The following is a 20971-nucleotide window of genomic DNA, read 5'->3' as shown; positions in this document are numbered from 1 at the left end:
ATTGTCTAACTTGACCTGCCATAGCTCTCAGACATGGCTGGCTGGCACTTGACTGATGCAAAGGGTCAAATGGCTCTTGCACCTTCACAAGATGGTTTTGACGGGCCATTGCGACTGAGTGTGAACCACTCTTTGGCACGTCGCGTCTTTCCAGGGATGTACTACTGGTCAGCTCCACACTCGTATCTGGGGAACAAGGTATGCACAATGAATGCTTTTCTCATTCAAATACTGCTTTGAATTATTTAGTTTCTGCTTTTCTTAGTAGGAGGACTTGTAGGATTATGCTCCAAGAGTCTTTTTTTTACAATGCTAAGGATACTCTTCTGGATTGTCTCATTTAAATTACCATTTCTTGTCTGCACTGATAATTCCCACATCTTCTGCTTGAATTTTGTGCCTTTGTATCGTGATAGTTCATATTGCTTCAGTCTGCATTCTTTAGTTTAGGGCCTCACACACACACACACACACACACACACACACACACACACACACACACACACACCACCATAATCAGGAAAATGACCAAGTACCAGGATCTCATAAATGAAGTGAAAAGGTATGAGAAGCTGAAGAGTGGCAAAATTGTACCTTTGATAATTCGAGCAATGAGAATGATAAAGGAGAACCTTGTGGAGATCTTAAAAACCATCCCTGGGAATATTACTACAAACGAACCACAGTTGGAAGCTATCCGAGGCTCAGTGACGACCCCTAAAAGAGCCCTCGGAACAAAACTTTGAGAACAAAACAACTTCACAGTTTGGTACATGAATCGTGATCCCTTACCAAAATAGAGGTGCATACATTACCTTCAGAAAGTATTCACACCCCTGGGCTTTTTTCACATTTTATTGTGTTACAGCCTTAATTTGACATGGATTGAATTGAGATATTTTTTGTCACTGATCTACACATAATACCCCATGATGTCAATTGTTTGTTTTTTTTTTGTTTTTTTTTTACAAAATAATTAAAAATGAAAATCTGAAATGGCTTGAGTCAAAAAGTATTCAACCCCTTTGCTATGATACTCCAAATTGAGCTCAAGTGCATCCAATTTCCTTTGATCATCCTTGAGATGTTTCTACAACTAGATTGGAGTCCACCTGTGGCCAATTCAATTGATTGGACATGATTTAGAAAGAAATGCATCTTTCTATATAAAGTCCCACAGTTGAGAGTGCATGTCAGAGCAGAAACTCTACCTTGAAGTCCAAGGAACTGTCCGTATAACTCCAAGATAGATTTATGAGGAGGCAGAGAACTGCGGAAGGGTATAAAATAATTTCTAGTGTGTTGAAAGTTCCCAAGAGCACAGGGAGCTCCATCATTAGAAAATGGAAAGAATATGGAACTACCCAGACTCTTACTAGAACTGGCCATCCGGACAAACTGAGCAACTGGAGAAAAAGGCCTGTGATCAGCGAGGTGACCAAGAACCCAATGACCACTCTGACAGAACTACAGAGTTCCTTGGCTGAGATGGGAGAACCTGCCATAAGGACAAAAGTCTCTGCAGCACTTCACAAATCTAGGCTTTATGGGAGAGTGGCCAGACGGAAGCCAATCCTGAGAAAAAGGCACATGACAGCATGCCTGGAGTGTACAAAAAGGCACATGAAAGACTCAGAGCATGGGGCAAAATATTCTGTGGTGTGATGAGATGAAAATTGAACTCTTTAGCCTGAATGCAAAGTGCTATGTCTAGTGGAAATTGAGTACAGCTCATCCCCTATCTAACATCATCCCTACCGTGAAGCATGGTGGTGGCAGCATCAAGCTATGGGGATGCTTTTCAGCGGCAGGGAGTGGGAGACTTGTAAGGATAACGGGAACAATGAATGGAGCCAACTACAGGCAAATCCTTGAGGAGAACCTGCTTCAGAGTGCAACAGACTTTAGACTGTGGTGAAGATTTACATTCCAACAGGACAACGACCCCAAGGATACAGCCAAAGCAACACTGGAATGGCTTCAGAACAAGAACGTGAAAGTCCTTGAGTGACCCAGCCAAAGCACAGATTTGAATCCCATTGATTTATTGTTGATTGTTGATTTTGAGACTTGTTGATTTCTATTCACTGACACTCCCCATCCATCTTGCCAGAGCTTGAGCAAATCTGCAAGGAAGAATGGGAGAAACTCCCAAATCCAGATGTGCAAAGCTGTTACAAAACTGTTAACTACAAAACTTCGATTACTTCGAATAAATAAATAAATAAACTTGCATCACAAGCGCACAAGTGACATGTTTACATTTAAGCAACTTTGCCAGAATATTCTTGATATGTCATAAATTATCGATAGATGATTTATGTCTTTTTACAAATTTTACCCAACTACCAACTACAATGTCATTACAATACAAAACCATCCATAAATGTACACACAGGACTACAACTTACCTGGCACAGAAACAACCCTGCAGTCAGTTTGCATTGCAGATAAATAACTTTATCTTCCCCAAATTTTTTTTGCTTTCGGCATCTGCAGGGAATCTTTCCATTATGAAACCCTTCTCTGATCAATTATTGCATCCAATGGCACATCATCCTGTCATTGTAAAAATAATGACGAGCTATTGATGGAAACAAAATGGCGCCCATGACCCATGTGACCAGAATATTTTGGGATGTACCATGTCGCTACTCCTAGTACAGCATATAGGGACTCTATTTCCCTTTGCATGGGATGCGTGACGTGCCGTAGCTTGGTGGAGCATCACGTGGTGTTTGTGGTCATGCCAAAAGGAAGTTGACACTGGAGATTTGAGATAGGCTTTATGCCTGATAGGAAAGAGTGAATGGAAAGAGGAGAAAAGGGGGGTGTGTGAGAAGGAGAGACAGGTTGGTGAGCATCGTTCTGACGAAAAAGGAGGTGCTAAGTGGGCCCGAGTGAAACGGTCATACAGTGGTACAGCGGAAGGCGAACAGCACCAGGTGAAGCACATCTCCTAAGCACCACCAAGGACTGCGGTTCACCCTGACATGGTGTTTTCTCGAATACCTCTGCGTCTGAGCCACCCTCATAACCCCCAGTGCTGAAATACAACCAATGACGCATTGGATGTGAGGCCCTTAAGATTGCCAAACATTTAGTGTGTGGGCTGTCAAACTCAAATCGCCTCACCATGCAGTCAACAACTTTTTCCTCATGCTTACCACGTAATATTTGCTTACCTAATAAATATTAAGCCCCTGAACTCTTCATCATCTTAGATGGTCATGCTATCTTACAGATTATCAATGATAGACATTATAAAGATCTTACTATAATTCACCAAATGTCCGTCCGTCCGTCTGTCTGTCTGTTCGAAGGTACCGTAAAAACTGCTGAACCGATCTCAACGATATTTTGGGTGGGTAATCCTGGGATCTCCAGGAGTAAAATAGACTATTTAGTTTTCCCAATTTCAGCTTTGGTCTCCAGCATTCTCAGGTTTGGACTGACGTATAACATTCGCGTTCGCATAACGTTCATTGTTCTCATTGTGACGATGTTGTTTTCCCGGGTACCGCACAAAGGGCTGCACCGATCGAGATTTAACGGATGTTTATACAGTCACGTGAAAAAGTAAGTACACCCCATGTAAAGTTTTGACTTTTTCAACATATTTCAACATACAGCTATTTGATCTTCATTTCAACAATATTGATAGATAAAGGTGATATAATATAACAAATATCATGAAACATTTACATTTTGTAGTCCATTGTATAATTTAAATAAATATAAATGCAAATTTCGCATGTGGAAAAAGTAAGTACACCCCTACATTTATCACTACTTCAAATACCTAAAATTAGAATCAGGTGCACCAGCTCAGGTGCAAATGATTAGAACATCGTTAGAGAGGATCTTGGAGGAACCTGTCTTATTTAAACCTCAGACATTTAGTTTGGTTTGCTCTTTGTTGTTGAAGTGTGCAGCGTCACCATGCCTAGATCAAAAGAGCTCTCTGAGGCCTTCAGAAAGAAGGTTATAGATGCCTACGAGTCTGGGAAGGGATTTAAAAAGATCTCCAAACAATTTGAAATCAATCATTCGACTGTCCAGAAGATCATCTACAAGTGGAGAAGATTCCAAACAACTGCCAACCTGTTCAGGCCAGGCCACCTCAGCAAGTTCAGCCCGAGAGCAGACCGCAAGATGCTGAAAGAAGTCTCCAAGAACCCAAGAATGTCATCACGGGACCGACAGGTAGCTCTTGCCACTGTTGATGTCAAAGTGCACGAGTCTACCATGAGAAAGAGGCTGCACAAATTTGATCTACATGGGAGGTGTGCCAGGAGGAAACCTTTGCTGTCCAGAAAGAACATCAGGGCAAGACTGAAGTTTTCCAATGAACACCTAGGCAAAGACCAGCACTTCTGGAACAATGTGCTCCGGACAGATGAGTCAAAGGTAGAGCTATTTGGCCACAGTACCAGAAGACATGTTTGGCGAAAACCAAAGACAGCATTTTGACCACAAGAACCTGATACCAACTGTAACGCATGGTGGTGGAAATATTATGGTTTGGGGCACCTTTGCTGCATCAGGGCCTGGGCAGCTCACCATCATAGAATCCACTATGAATTCTTCATTGTACCAGAGGGTGCTTGAGGATAATGTGAGGCCATCTGTCGGAAAGTTGAAGCTCAACCGAAGGTGGACATTGCAACATGACAATGACCCTAAACATACCAGTAAATCCACCAAGGAATGGCTGAAAAGAAAGAAATGGAGGGTTCTGGAATGGCCAAGTCAAAGCCCGGATCTAAATCCCATCGAGATGTTGTGGGGGGATTTGAAACGAGCTATGCATGCAAGAAACCCCTCAAACATCGCACAGCTGAAATAATTCTGCATGGAGGAGTGGGCAAAAATTTCTCCCAGTCGATGTCAGAGACTGGTAGACAGTTATAAGAAACGCCTACTTGAGGTTGTTTCTGCCAAAGGGGGCAATACCAGATAATCTGTAAGCTATGTACTTACTTTTTGTACTATGCAAAAGCTATGTACTATGCCAAGGGTGTACTTACTTTTTCCACATGCGAAATTTGCATTGATGTTTATTTAAATTATACAATGGACTACAAAATGTAAATGTTTCATGATATTTGTTTTATTATATCAGCTTTATCTATCAATATTGTTGAAATGAAGATCAAATAGCTGTATGTTGAAATATGTTGAAAAAGTCAAAACTTTACATGGGGTGTACTTACCTTTTCACGTGACTGTATAAATCGTTTAAAAGAAAAAAAGCCTTCAATTTCTGATATTTAGCCTTTTCATTTGGGCCTCCCAATTGAAGCCACGCCCACAGGGCGGGTACCGTTGCTTGTAAAAAAATAACTTGAGAAATCTCTGTTTTCAGGATTCAACAAATAATTTCTTATTCTCATTGCTTTAGAGACAGAAAGGGGGAATGCTTCTACTGAATGATTCTGGCACTAAAACTAAACACATTTCCTTGAGTCCCTTCCTGACATTAGCTGTGATAGGCATTTCACATCCACTCTATACTTGAGAGGAAATCAATCTCATTCATTGCATCTCAAAAATACATTAAATATAGCTGTTGCCATGCAGAATGCTCCTAATTATTTCAAGATTGCACATGTGTCCATTTGCAAATTTTTGAATTCACATCACACTTTAAAATGATATTTTGAAAGCTTTGCTATATCTCTACATATTTTTGGCAGTAAATATTTGTCAGTAAATGGATTTGCACTGTCTATTCTTGCCTACCATAGCTGGCTTCGTATGGAGGATGGCTGAAGTTTACGATATCCTATGACCTGCCACAAGACACTTTCATCCTACCGGAACAAGCCGATGTAAAGGTTATTTTTAAGGTAATGCATTGCTTTTTACTTTGATGCTTTGACATCCTACCCTAAACTTTTTTCTATGCCAAACCTTGCTCATGAAAGAGTGAGAAGATAAACGGTAAAATGGCGACATAATGCCTGTGGGGGTAATTGGGCAACAGGTGGACACAACAAGCAAAGGAAATAGATGAAAAAAAAAAGAGAAGAGGTGAGGAAACACAAACCTCTGATTAAGAGGGTTGGGTGAAGTAGGGTTAATGGCGATATTTTAAAAAAAAATCACGGGTAAAGCCGCTGTCACACCTTGACGTTTTAGCCAGCGTATGCCGACGTATGAAAAATTTGGCTACGTTAAGAGCACGCTGGCATACGTCGTAGTACGCCGAGCTCGTCGACAAATTTCGTGCATGCACCAAATTTGTCGACGTATGCCAGCGTATGACTCACACCAGCACTCAATTTTGATACGTCGGCATACGCTGGCTAAATCGTCAAGGTGTGACAGGGGCTTAAGGATGGAGGATGCAGAGATGTGGATGGAGTTACACCAATTGTTTTAAGCTGTAGAAGGAAGGAAGGAAGAATGCGATTGGATATCTTTTGGGAGGCAGTTCCACAAATGGAAGAAAAGAGGAACAAAAAGGTGAAAGTATTGGATTTTGGAAGTTTAAACAGGGATACCTGGAATAATGTGTGTAATTCATGAGCTGGGTAGGGCCAGAGAGCTAAGAGAGCAAAGGGAGTTAGACCAGAGGACAGGCAGAAAAATCAGAGAGGTAACCAACCTGTCTGTGATGTGAGAGCAACAGACGTTGTGCTTCAGCCTCATCGTGGGAGATGCTAAAAATGATGAGAGCTTTTGATTATACTGAATCCAAGAGAGAGATACTGTATGTGTTGCTGGCACCCCTGCCAATGGGAGAGAGCATCTCTCCATGGAGCTACAGACAAAGGCCATGTAGGCTGTGAATAGTTCTAAAATTAGGCTGTTAGGGTCAGTGCCAGTCATTCGTAAGTGAGTCTGTTATCTGGGATTGATCTGCATGCCTAAGTCAACCACCTCCACATGATGAGAGTCAGGCTGTCCACCACTGGGGTGAAATTGACAAAAGACTAAGTAGTGATCAGACTCCCAGTGTATCCAGGGTGTTAACTTCAAATTTTTAACTTGGGAATTTTTTTCCCTTTATTACCCCATCTGCCCACGAAGTGTTTTGCAAGTTTTGTGTGAGTGTGTGTGTGTGTGTCAGAGTGTGCGTCAGTGTGTCCAGCCCCTAACTTTTTTACCATTTGAGCTTTCATCATCAAATTTTCAACAAACCTTTAATATGAGAATATGGAGAAGATGAAGTAACAATTGGGTCAAATTGTCACAGGGCAAAGTTACAGTATGTAGAAATAGCCCCTTATTAGCATGTCCGCCGCTGAGTAACGCGAGACAGCCGGGCTTTTTTAATCACTTTCATATTTCTTTATTTTGTCTGCTTGCATTTTGATATGCTTTCCAGTTATTATCATTATTATTTTCTGTTCATTGGAAGCTTTAATGAATTATTTCGAGGCTTGCATGTATACATCTGTCTGACAGGATGGTTTAGATGTAGTGCCCTTACATTTGAGCCATCTATAGTCGTCCGTTTATGCTTATGTTCCTATGTCGTGCAGGGTGGTAAGCAAGAGTTAACAGCAGACATTCGGGGAATTTCTCTAAAACCTTTTGAAGAGAAACAAGTTACCGTAAGGCTGATGATCCCAGGGTCATTCAGAGCAGGAACGACTCGACATGATCTGATGACAGTTCTCGCTGACCTCAAAGCTATATACATCAGTGCGCCCTATACCAACGTACACAAGGCAATCTACAGGTCAGTACCCTCTTGTCTTCTTTCACTTGCATTGGACATCTATTCACTTAAGTGTTTCAATTCCAGCTGCACAATATGAAAGTCTTTTCTTTTTTTGTGAAAGCCAGCAAAACTGGTGTGGTGATGGAAAGGTTCCTGCATTCAAAAGGATCCACTTCAGAGTTGTGTAATTGGAAATGTACTTCTATGTCTAATTCTATCCGCAGGATCAGCTCTGTATTGCTGAACGTTGCTTCTCCTGATGGATCAATGTCCCATCCAGCACTTGCTGTCGAATTCTGCCAGTGTCCTTCTGGATTTTCTGGAACATCTTGCGAGGTACGTTTTGTTATATAAAATTTAGGATGTTGTTGTTCTGATCATTGTCTGTTAGGACATGTCATATTTTTTACGTGTGGAAGCACTATTGACTGCAACACTTCTGGAATGAGGGTGCAGCTATGCCACAGATCCATTGCTCCTGATGACATAGGGCAGGAAAGTAAACTGTTCTATGGAATTTTTCACATCCACAAGTGAATGCAAGCAGATGGGATAGCTGCCGGACTATGTGACTTCTTATTCTTAGGTCGGAGTTTAAGCCAAACTCAGATGGCATCAAGCATTGCCATGTGCAGTTCCTCTGTCTCCAGGCCTGTATCCTTCTTCAACATGTTGATATAGTTAAATTCTGGTCTACCCCACTTCTGCCTTCCATGTTCAGGTGTCTAGAGTACAACATTGAAAACTCAGCAATCCTGAGACGGCTTCTTCTAATTTTAACCGACAGCTTTGGTATTGGCAGAGAAACATTGAGCTCCTTATTTGTCCTATGTTCAGACCAATGGACATTCAAAGCTTAGCGAAGAGGTCAAGTGTAGCATCCATCAAGCTCCTTCTCATGGGATGCAGTGAGGGTCCTTGCTTCACTTCCATAAAGCAGGGCCGACTCAACTGTTGCAATGAACAGTCGTTCCTTGATAAGCTGAAATAATATTTGATATCCTGAGCAGTTGTGTTAACCCAGGAACCAATATACTTGAAATCGTTGACTGTCTCGACTGGTTTGATGTGAGTGAAACCTCTCTCGACTGGTTGAATGCCATCACTTTAGTTTTATTATCCAACGTGCGAAGCAGAATGTGGGGTTAAGCAATTGTTTCACCGTCTGTCTGGCTACAGATGTTAGTCTATGATTGAGGAACTACATAATTTCGATTGAATCTTATATTTTGAACACTGAAGAACTCAAATCTGAACATGAATTGGAACATGAACCTGCAGTTTAGTAGTACTTTGGTTCTGAACTTGGCAAATTGTACGGAATCTCATCCTGAGTGCACATACACACAGTGGAGTAAGTTAATTGTTTTAGTCTGTCTGCCTGTCCAGAAGTCAAAAAAAATAGGAAATAATTCCAAACAGGAAACTTACTGTTTTTAGGGATGTCATAAAGGACACAAACAACAGGCATGGATAACTAATTTAACATGTTAAAGAAGGTGGTGTAAAAGATGCTGCATCAATGGCGATAAACGTACGGAATTTTTTTTCTACAATATTTCAAACCCCTATTATATTTCAAATGAATTATATACTTGAACACGGTGGAACACAAATCACTTTGTTGACACTTCCAAAACATCCAGTTTTGCAGCACTTCAACAAAATATTATGCCATTTTATGCCATCTCGAAAAATCAAATTTTCCGCTCACGCTCTCGGCATTGCGGAATATCGAGATTCAGTTAAAATGGCAGCTCGTAAAGGTGCTTGGAAACGTGCTCCAAAACTTGCTCGGAAATATAGATTGTGCTCAGAAACGCAAAGCAAGATTTGAAAAAGCCCTTGCCATGTCCGGTTTCTCAAGACTGTACTGGGTAAGGTGTTCTATGAACTCTATTTATCATTCATTGTTAGTTCTATCTTACTGGTGCTTGTTTAGATGCTTCTGAAGTTCTTGCACTGGCTCAATTTCTGAAAGAAATCAGGCTCTCTCATCGGCAAATCGTGATCAGCAAGAACCTTCAGTTTGACTAGCTCAGAATTTAGGGGAGTATATAGGACTAATCATTGTTCACTTTTATCCCAAGAAACTTGAAGACCTTGCGATGGCTTTTCTCAGCACAGTGCACCAAGTAAAAGTCTCCATTGACAAACAAAGAAGCAATTTGGCTCTTTACACCTGTGTCATAGCTACATCCAAATTTCTGTGCATGTTGCCTAACTTTATTTATCCCAATAATGTCAATCATTATGTTGACTTTAACTTTCAATTTAAGCAGCTCAAAAAAGCAAATGTGTCAGATTTCCAAAAATTGTCCATTAAACTATTTTAAGAATGAATACTTTCGTCGAATCATTCCTTTTCATGTTGTAAATTGTTCATTCATCACAATGGTAATCTCAAACTCGCTTTTCTACATTGTCTGCAAGGTGATAAAGTACCTTGCAGGAATATCTCAGATTTGTGCAGTTCGTCTACATATCCAACTCCTGTAGATTTTTACAACATAGCAGTTTTATACATGATGCCATTAGCTGCAGTTGTTTCAAGGTTTGCAAATCCAACTGGAGCGAAGTCATTGGCACACCATCGCAAATCCGAACCCTAACCCAAACCCTAACCATAACCCTAAACCTAACCCTGACCCTGACCCTGACCCTAACCCTAACCCTAATCAAATTTTGAGTCAAAAAAAATTGGTTTCTGTTTTGGCCCTGTGACTCGAAGTCCCCATGCCATGGGGCATGAACCAAGAGTCAAATCCAAAGAATCGTTACATATTTTATGTGCCACCCCCTAATGTCAATTGCATATACAAAGTTTCATTTAGAAATGTGCCCATAATAAAAAATTTTTGGCCATTTGACCTTGTCACCTTGGCCGAGCGGCCGGGGCAAAAGATGCTACTGCTCTTGCACCTTCCTGCCATGTGGTAATCATAACAACCAAGTTTGGTGAATTTCTGGAACAACCGTTTAGGACAGTGTTCCTCAGCTGGATTTACCAGCCGACTCACCCGTTCTGCTACTTGGTTGTCGCGACCACTTGTTATTCGTGACAACGGTCGAAAAAAAAGACAGGAATTGGGATTTAAAAAAAAAAAAAAACCTTTAAGGATTATTATATGATTATATTATGGTTAAAATACTGGGTTTATTCAAGTGGGGTGGGTTTGGGAAGTACGGGGGTTTAACCCAGGCAGGGAAAACTGAGCTGGGCCAAGTGCCAATTACTGCCAACCCTGACTACAGGAATAACAAAAATGCTGGAACTTTGGCCTTTTTAAAATACTTGGGCTGAGGCTTGTAATAGCACTCATGCACACACACACACACACACACACACACACACACACACACACACACACACACACACGCACGCACACACATACACACACACACACACGCACACAGACATACAGACGAGACAAACACTTAAAACAGCCACTGAGCTTGGGGGAAGTGCTGTCACTACCGTCACTTCCTGGGATACTCTGTGTACCAGCGACGTCCTAACAATGGCGCCGCTTTTCTCACCGTACTCAGCTGGGCATTTCCTCAAGAGGAATTTCCTCCTCCTCATGAATGCCAACCGATAGGGATTGTCCATGCTCTATCCTTTTCAAGCAAGGAAGCAGCACGTACCATTTGGTATGACTTGAGTGTTTGGTATGACTTGAACCGGTCCAAACCGGATGGGTGTTTTTTAGGAGACATCATCTCCTTACTGAATGGCCGTTGGCTCCTTACGGGAGCTCATCCTCCCTTTGCCAGGTGTTGTTTTTGGACCTGGCAATGTGTCAGTCACCCTCCCCACGAGCAAAGCCAGTGAGGGGTGTCGGTTTAGTCGTCGACAACCCGACTATGCGGCAGGTAGCACTGGGTTACATGTTACCAGTGAGAGTCACAAAAGACTGACCCGACTTTCAAATTTTTATTTCCTTTTTGCACACGTGTCAATTTGGGGAGTAGTCTTGCTCAGCGAACATCGTAGTTCGCTCTCGACATCAATCCGCCTGTTTATGCCTTTAGTTTTGATCACCACCAAGCTTTAGAATGCAAGTTCACAAAGGTACAGTAAGTCGTTGGAAACATCACTAGGACTTCTGTAACTACTTGGTGCAGACAGCTCGCGACCCCTACGGAAACCCACTAGCGGCCCCTTTGGGGGTCACGACCCACCATTTGAGAAACACTGGCTTAGGAGGAGATAGCGTGATAGACAGACAGACAGGCAGACAGACAGATGGAGCCGCTTAGAATATCCCCCCATTTTTTCAAAATGTGTGGGGATAATTAATTAAGCATGCGTATCACATATAGGTCGGTTATAACTAATGACTGACTGGTAAGTCATGAATTACAATATTTCATAATCATTGCTGATAGTAATTCTCCATTTATGTTTATCACATTTGCTCCCATGAGCCCCACTCCCCAGAGCAAAATTAAATATGGTGTTATTTTCTGGGGTTAACTTTTGTATTATACTATTAATAAATACGGTTGTTACGAAGCCAAAGCCAGAGCTCTTGATCACCAATTTAACAGTCTATTCATGAAAAATTGATTTTCTGGTGTGTAAATTTCATTATTAATTACCCACACAGGCTTTCGCTTTCTCCTCTCAGTGACCCTATCTATCTCTCTCTACTTAATGATGTGCAGACCTTGATATTCTCCTAACACTGATTGTTGTGCCCTTTTTTTGCTGCGGAATTACATGTTAAAATGTGCCAATCTGTGTAAATAATACATTAGGCTAAGGCCTCGTCATCTGGGATCTTGTAATACATTTAGATGATTTAAAATGTTACTATATATAGAAGATATTACCATGATTTAAGTTGTTTCAATTTCCCTCTGTGCAGGCATGTGTGAGTGGGTTCCGGCGTGTAAATGGCACAGTCGTACCCGCACGATGTGAGCCGTGCCAATGTCATGGCCACGCCAGTGCTTGTGATGATTTCACCGGAGAGTGCCACGTAAGTTCATTATTCTGAGATGGAATGAGTTGGTTGAGTAGACATCGCACAAAGAATATATGCATTTATTGGAGTAATTGTGTCCGTTGTCTCTACTCGACAACAAAAAATTCCACCCGTCCCATGATCTTTGTCTCCATATGTCCAGTTTGGGAATCTTGAGATGTCCAGTTTGCAGAGATTTGCCACTCACGACAAACAAATTTTGCAACTCACAAATTTAAAGTGTGCCTATGCTCGCATAATTCCATGCTCATATACCATCTATGGATGACTAATGCTGTTCCGTTCTTTTCAGTTATTGTATGATGAACTTTTCAATGCAATGTGATGGCATCAAATCTTTGTACAAAGAAGGATTCTCTGCAAAGCAAATCATTGGATGCATGGTTGCTGTGTTAGAGAGGTATTCCCTTCATTATATCATTGTGATACGATGAGTGTAGTTTAAATAAATAAATAAAACCACCTTTAGATGCCATTTTTTCCCACAGAGCAGGGGTTGGCCAGTTGGTTGAGCAGTTTAAATGTGGCAGGGAATCGAGCGAAGAGGTCTCCTGGTGTACTGTTGTCCTGCGGATGTGGCCAGTCCAGAAACAATGCATCTCTGCTGTGGAAAGCATGATTGTGTCTGATTGCTGAATCAAGGTTGCAGAACTTGCAAAACTTTTGTCATTTCTGTTGAAAATCTTGGCATATCAAAAGTTTCTGTCAGATGGGTGCCTTGAAACCTCAGCATGAAAGATCGTCACCAGAGAATGAAGTCCAGTAAAGAGTTGCTGAAGCTCTTCAGCACTGATTCAGCAGAGTTTTTCTCCTGTCTAGTGAAGAGTCAGGTCAGGTGATGAAGAGCGACCCTGAGGCCCCTGATCACTGAGCCTGAAGGGCGACCCTGAGGTCACCATTGCGACCCTGAGGCCAAGACAAAATCAAGGCAGTGGAAGCAGCCTTCATCTCCACCCCTGAAGAAGTTCTACATCTAGTCCTCAGCTGGCACTATTATGACCAGCATTTTCTGGGGGATAAGTGATGCTTCTGCTCGATTATCTGTCACACAAAACTGCCTTCCTGGTTAATATCATGCAAACTTGCTGGACTGGCTGTGAAGCCACCCGCAAAAAAAAAACAATGCCGGCGGATGTGGATACGTGGTGTTCTGCTGTTGTATGACAGTGTGCCAGTTCACAAGGCCATACTTGCACATTCAGTCATTTACCAGTCATTCACCAGTGTGAGTTTGATCAGTTTAATCATCAACCCTAGACTTGGCCCGGAGTGACTTATTTATTCTGACATCTGAAGTCTGAGCCACATGGTAAATGGTTGCAAGATTATGATTCCTTGAAGTCCACTATTGACGAGTGGTTAAAGGAACAGTCCGAATATTTATATTTTCAGACCATTGCTACTGTGAAGAACAAATAGGCTATGTGTTTTGAGATAAATGATGATTACATTGAAAAACAAGAAAGAGCAATCAGAGATTGCAGACCCTCGCCAGGACGTGTTTATAGTGGTTTTTAAGGCTTTTGTGGTAAAACAAATATGGCGGCCGAACCACGTGACCGATGACGTCATCATTATTTTTCCTCCACCAATTTATCCATAGATGACGCTCAATAAATTTCATCTTGATCGGATGAAGTTTTGTACTTGTCGAATTATGACGACATAATGGAGGAACCTATGACATCATTATTAACATATGTTATTCCCCATGGAGAGTTCTTTACAATGAGCCATGTGTTATGGATTCGTCACTTCGGTCGTTGTGGTTTTCATCCACTGTAAGCATTTTTGGTTCCATGTACTATTATTGTTATCGTTTAAGTGAAATGGAGATAGCTGTTTTCAAAAGGTAAAAAATTAGTGTTTTAAAAGAAACCGGAAACCGGATCGGGGGAACCGGAAGAAGAAGAAGAGCAAGAAAAAAGTGGAGCAAGTGAGGTCGGGAAGAAAAGCCGAGCTGCTTTGAGGTCTCGAGGAGACGCTGGCGAACGGGGGTCACGAGCGAACTTTGGGTTTCCTGGAAAAGGGATTCCTGCGACAGAGTTGTGATCGCTGTGACAGATAAACCTGCGTGACAGGTTTTGTGGTTGATTCCGAAGAGAATCGTTGTTGGAGTGCAGGTACGCCTCCAGTACGGGCCCGTCGGCCATTTTGCCTCGCTCCCGCCATTTTGCATCGCTCCAGCCTTTTCACCTCGCTCCAGCCATTTCACCGCACCCAGCCGTTAGCCTGGTTTGTGTGTGTAATGTGGATTTGAATTGGGAATTTGTGGTTCTCCATTTGGGAGCCGTTGAACGTTCATACCCGAAGGTGTGAATTCCCAGTCGCCTTTTGAGGGCACCTTTGCACCTCTTTGGCAGCGTGACTGTCCGCCGAACTGGATTCTGGTCTCGATACGACATTTTTCTTGCGATCACCGGAGCGTGGATCGACTTTGGCTTGATGCCGGAATAGAGACATTGGGAATGTTCTTCTTTTCGCTCACTTGGAGCACAGTGAGTTATATTGTAAGAAACTGATGGTACCATCATAGGAATGATATAATATTTGTTGTGCAATTGATTAATATTGTTCTTGTGCTGTTATTCTTGTGTGACCTTAATACAATACTTGTTTTTTGGTAACAATTGGTGTGGTTTCACCATTGGTCATTGACACACAGAATAACACATCTTTCTGCCATGACTCCTTTCGGGGCTCGGAGGTACACCGTGACCGGGGTTTGGGGAGGAGCACGTAACACATGTCTCAATTTTTTTTCTATGCAGCACTTTGGGAGATATAGATGTGCAAAGTTTTGTGTTTTTTCCAAGATGGCGCCCATAACATATGACCTACGACGTCAAAATTATCATTAAAAAATTATATTCTGTGGTGCTTTAATTCTGTGACCTGATAGTATATGCATATCGCCTTCAGATTTTAAGGTAATCGGATGAAAATTAACAATTTTAGAAATTTGGCCTATCGTTGGTGGTTGGTTTCTGTTACACCTTTTAGCCTATGTTGACCTCAAAAATAGTTGGTGGTTGGTTTCAGTAAGCCGACATGCAAATTATATTTAGATTTAAAGTCAATCGGATGAAAATTGAGGATTTTAGAGATTTGTAAAAAAAAAAGTGGTTGACCTTTGGCCTATGTTGACCTTTTGTTCTTTGTTGACCTCAAAAATAGTTGGGGGTTGAATTCAGTAACCAGATGTGCAAATCGTCTTCAAATTTTAAGTTAATCAGATGAAAATTGACAATTTTAGAAATTCGGCATATGTTGACCATTTGGCCTATGTTGACCTCAAAAATAGTTGTTATTTGGTTTCAGAAAGCTGATATGCAAATCCTATTCAGATTTCAAGTCAATTGGATGAAAATTTAGGATTTTAGAAATTAGAAAAAAAGGGATTGACTTTTGGCCTATGTTGACCTTTTGACGCCAAACATATACAGGATTTTGTCGCACCACGAACTCTACCATTTGGTGAACTTTCGTGAAGATCGGTTTAAAATTGTGACCTGTAGACAAGTATAAGTGAGTGGACAGACAAACACACAAACAAAGAAACACACAAACTAGAGGGATCAACATACTTGTGAAAAAAAAAATTTTGCCCAAAAACATGGACTATTACCTTTGGTGAGGTTAATGAAGTAGAAATATTGTTTTCATGTTTCTATATACCTGAATTACAAACGTTTTGGAATGCCCCTTGTATAAAATTGTTTGTAAGTTAAGTAGATTGATAGAAATCATTGAGAATTAACGTTATTGATTTTTATGCTTCTGCCGATGAAGTCGCCAGAGGCATTATGTTTTTGGGTTGTCTGTACTGCTGTCCGTCCGTCTGTGCATCCGTCTGTGATAGATCTACGTTACCGTGATAAGCTTTGAGAACAGCTGAAGGGATATAAGTCAAATTTGGTACAGGTATGTATAATGAGGTAAAGATGAACTGATTGTATTTTGGGTTCAAAAGGTCAAAGGTCATTGCAGGTGGAATGCTGTTACTGCGATAACTTGTGAACCAGTGATTGGATTATTTTTGTACCAAAATTGGTACAAGTATGCATTATGATGCAAAGATAAACGGATTACATTTTGGAGTGAAGCGGCCAAAGGTCGGCGGTCATGTTAAGTTACAATTATTTTGTTACCGTGATAACCTAATAACAGCTGAAGGGATCTAAGTCAAACTTGGTACAGGTATGTATAATAATGTAAAGATTAATTGATTAGGTTTGGGGGTAAAGAGTTCAAAGGTCAAAGGTCATGTTAAGTCAAAATTATGTTCCAGGGCCAACTTGTGTATGAAATGGTTGGCTAAAAACATAGTAGACGATGGATGAATAAACTCACAAACCCTGCCTGAGAAAGGACAAATGGTTTTCATGTATCAATTACCTTCACCACCGAATGTGGACGGAGGATGTCTGTGAGTATGAATATGATATATCACCCCTGTCTGTTTGTCTGTCTGTTTGTCTGTGAGCAGGATATTTTCAAAAGGTTGTGTACGGCTTAGGACAAAAAAAAAGAGAACAAGCCAATTAGATTTTGGTTCAAGTCTGGATGCAGATTCAGCCTATCAGTGGGTTTATACAAAATGTAAACTGTTCAGCCTGGCGGAGGTATACGCTTTACGAGTGCTGCTCTTGTTTCATAAAGATACCTATGGATAGATTAGAAGATAACTTGATTATACTCCCTTTCATGCACAGGCCTGCAAACACAACACAGCTGGCACACATTGTGAGCGTTGCCAGACAGAGTACTATGGAAATGCTACTGCCGGAACTGCACATGACTGCCATCTCTGTGCCTGCCCTCTCAGCACACCCTCAAACAAGTAAAACGGTCCTATCCATGCTGTTCCTTCCTGCAGCTTTTTTACAGCTACCAAGTCTCATGGAGGAGATTATACGCTAATTATGTGAAGGACACGGACATTCGAATATACGAGTGTGCTTCTACATGAATTGCACTGCACAACACAGGAGCAAGGCTCATGGAAGAGCAAGGTGGAACTGACAGTGGGGTGCACATCATGGGAATGAATGAGAACTGAAAAAAAAGAGGAGAGGGAAAGGTGGGATGTAGGGGGGGGGGGGTGGTGGCGGTAGGAAGAAACACTGAAATTAGCTTCGGCAGGTAATGTATCATCATGACTGGGAAATGACTTTCATGGAGTCTGTAATATCCACATGAATAGGCATTTGCTGGAAAACCTTCCTTTTTTATTATAGCCATTGTTGGTCTATGTTAATGTCAGGAGTATTACTGCGTATATTGCGTCCAGCAGGAGACATGCATGTTTCCAAGATTTATATCTTTAAGCTCGCAAGCTAATAAGCACCAAGTTGCTTTAAAATTTATCTTTATTCATTCAAACTGTCCTCAGAATGAAAATGTTCATCTCATTTGATTCCACTGTATTTGCCAATTGACTCCCGTCTTCCTTCAGAAATATGACTTGCATTTTTTTTTCAAAGGTATAAAATCATTTTTAAGTTTGTTGTTACGCAAAATTCACATCACAAATCAAAAACAAAGATAATTCATTTGGGGAAAGGGATTACACAAGTGCAATATATATTTTTATCTTTACTGCTGATAAAAAGTTTTTCAACAGCAATGGAAACAAACGAGGAGAGGCAGATGGGATGTTAAAAAGTTCCCGAGCTTAAGTTGTCATTAATACGCAACTTTTGAAATGACTTATCAATGCTAACGAGGCTTTGTGCACATGCACTGTGTGTGTATTTTCAGTCACTAAGTTCAACTCGCCGGGCACTTTTAACCTGCCATCGGTACCGTGAAATCTGTGATTCAAATCGTACCTTTTAGCAAAATTTTCAGCATTTATGTGAAAGAGTGGCAATTTCAAGATGGTTTACCATAATTGTTCCGTTCCTGAATGCAAGTTGAACTCACCGAAATATATTAATACGAGAAATATCAATGGATGAGAGGTGTTGAATTCCTTTAATTCCCTGTTAATACGAGCTATTGGCCACAGTTGTTATATATATATATAAACACACACACGGATGCTTCTCCTTTTAGCAATAGATGCATAAAAAAAAAAATAATAATAAAAAATAAAAAAATTAATAAATTTAAAAAATGCAAATAGATGCATAAATCTAGTATAATTTATTTTGTGACCTGAAACCAAACAACGATATATTTAGCCCTCACAGCTCCAATAACTCCCACCTCCCTCTCAACGTGGCTAATAGTAAATATCATCACTTTAAGCTTACCGTATATATTCACAAGCCCCAGATATGTCCTTCCCATATCGGTGTTTAGAATCACCTAATCCACGTACACAGTCTATTATCTGATAGTGATCCGTTTGGGGGGGGGGGGGGGGGGGGTTGAGTATCAAACACCCATCCAATCGGGCTTTGCACAGGTCGGGAGTTTGTTCTATGAGCAGCTGCCTGTCCGGCAGGATGAGAAAGGTATTCAAGTCTTTCGTTGTGCAGAGGCAAAGCCCTATCTCTGAGATGCTTTTCCAAGTATTTTTAGCTTCTGTTTGAAGCTTTGTGAGCCATTTTAGATAACAACCCTTGTCTCTCTCACACACTATACTTACTTTATGGTGCCTGAAGATCGCTATTTCCTCGGGTTTCGTGTGCATGTGCACCGAGCATTCAGTGTCTGATTATGTCATTTTAAAAGTCACGTATTGTGGTTTACAATATGGACTGCCTTTCCTCCAAAATTGTAAAACTTTATTTAAACACAGATATCCCTGCTGCTCTCACCAGCAAGATACCAAGAAGTGCCGCCCCCACTCTAGTTACAGATGAAGTATCATGCTCCAGGTTCTAACTATAGGTTCCTGCCAAACGATTGAGGCGTTCACCTGAATATTCATATCGGAAAGAATGTGGCAAGCAAGAAAGGAAATGAAAATTGTAGTTGATTTGGTAGCATCATAAAATTGGACCCGGCAGCGTAGGGAGTGAATGATCACGCTTTCCAGTCAATCCACCACAACCAGTGCTCCAGTGGGCTGTTAAAATAATAAAAGTAATAACATTGTTAAAATCCCAAAACAATATTTGTTTATTTATTGTTATATAAGTTATATGCCAACTGATTTACATGATTTGTGGAACCGTTTCCTTCAACGTAGCTTCGGCCAGCATCAGGTTACATGTCACACCTGCTTTATTTTAACAGCCATCTCATTGTAAAAATAGCCTTTCCCTCCAGCCGCACTCTGGCTCTCCTTACGCGCTCATCCCTGCTGTCTCACCCAACAACAGTATCTGACCGCAGCCAAGGCTGCAGCATGCTCGCTCCAGGAGTCTTTTGGGCCTCACAAGTCGCATTAATTCTTACATCTGTTTCCCTGTCTTCCTCTCGCATATCGTTGAACAGCTTCAGCCCCACATGCCACCTCGACTCATCTGGAGATGTTGTCTGTGACCAGTGCCACCTTGGTTATGCAGGAAATCGCTGCGAAAGGTAATTGTCACTACCTGTGCGTCGGTTACCCATTTAAAAGTTACCACCTTTCATTGTACGGGAATGGTAATACTGAGAGCAGCTCTGGTTTTTTTCGATATGCTTTCCATCCATTTTGATTTTCTCTAATTGTATTTATCCCTCGAGTATGATGTGCCCAAGCGTTTCGCTTTTCAAATTATTTTCAAAAAAGGTTTCATTTTGACCACCCACTGTTTATTGTTTCACATTGACCTTTTTCTTTTCCTTCTTTTGACCTGTAACATCACTTTCCAGAAAATATATTCATGTAAATATGTGTAAATATGCTTGGGAAATGTGTTAATAGAGATCGCGTAAATCGGGCAATAAGGAGAATAGAAAAGGATTGTAAATGGTCTGATAAATGTTTAATGTGCAATATCAGAGGTAGTGTCTGCAGAGGGTAGTCTTTCAGTAAAATGTGTGATGAGATGGCTCATATGAGGATTGTTATTGATAGGTTGATGGAACGATTTGCTATGATCACCACATCAAGAGTTCACCATATCAAGAGTTCACCACATCAGGGGTTCACCACATCAGGGTTTCACCACATCAGGGGTTCACCACATCAGGGGTTCACCACATCAGGGGTTCATCACATCAGGGGTTCACCACATCAGGGGATCACCACATCAGGGGTTCACCACATCAAGAGTTCACCATATCAGAGGTTCACCACATCAGGGGTTCACCACATCAGGGTTTCACCACATCAGGGGTTCACCACATCAGGGGTTCACCACATCAGGGGTTCACCACATCAGGGTTTCACCACATCAGGGGTTCACCACATCAGGGG

The 20971-nt window shown here is 41.3% G+C and overlaps 1 protein-coding gene across 1 annotated transcript in view; it reads left to right on the top strand.

The window, feature by feature from the left end:
• The window catches only part of LOC137433134 (laminin subunit alpha-2), a 469485-nt gene that overhangs the window by 209581 nt on the left and 238933 nt on the right, over positions 1–20971 (top strand). Inside the window, exons 12-18 of the mRNA XM_078783389.1 lie at positions 25–198; positions 5751–5852; positions 7494–7693; positions 7900–8011; positions 12550–12663; positions 17385–17512; positions 20062–20148. Coding sequence (XP_078639515.1) covers positions 25–198; positions 5751–5852; positions 7494–7693; positions 7900–8011; positions 12550–12663; positions 17385–17512; positions 20062–20148 — 917 coding nt within the window. The remainder of the gene's footprint in view (positions 1–24; positions 199–5750; positions 5853–7493; positions 7694–7899; positions 8012–12549; positions 12664–17384; positions 17513–20061; positions 20149–20971) is intronic.

The sequence above is a fragment of the Myxine glutinosa genome, chromosome 8 (genome assembly GCF_964187855.1).
Source record: "Myxine glutinosa chromosome 8, kmMyxGlut1.1, whole genome shotgun sequence".
NCBI classification, from domain to species: Eukaryota; Metazoa; Chordata; class Myxini; order Myxiniformes; family Myxinidae; genus Myxine; species Myxine glutinosa.
The sequence above is the reverse complement of the archived record's forward strand: the minus strand, read 5'-3'. Positions and strand labels throughout refer to the sequence as shown.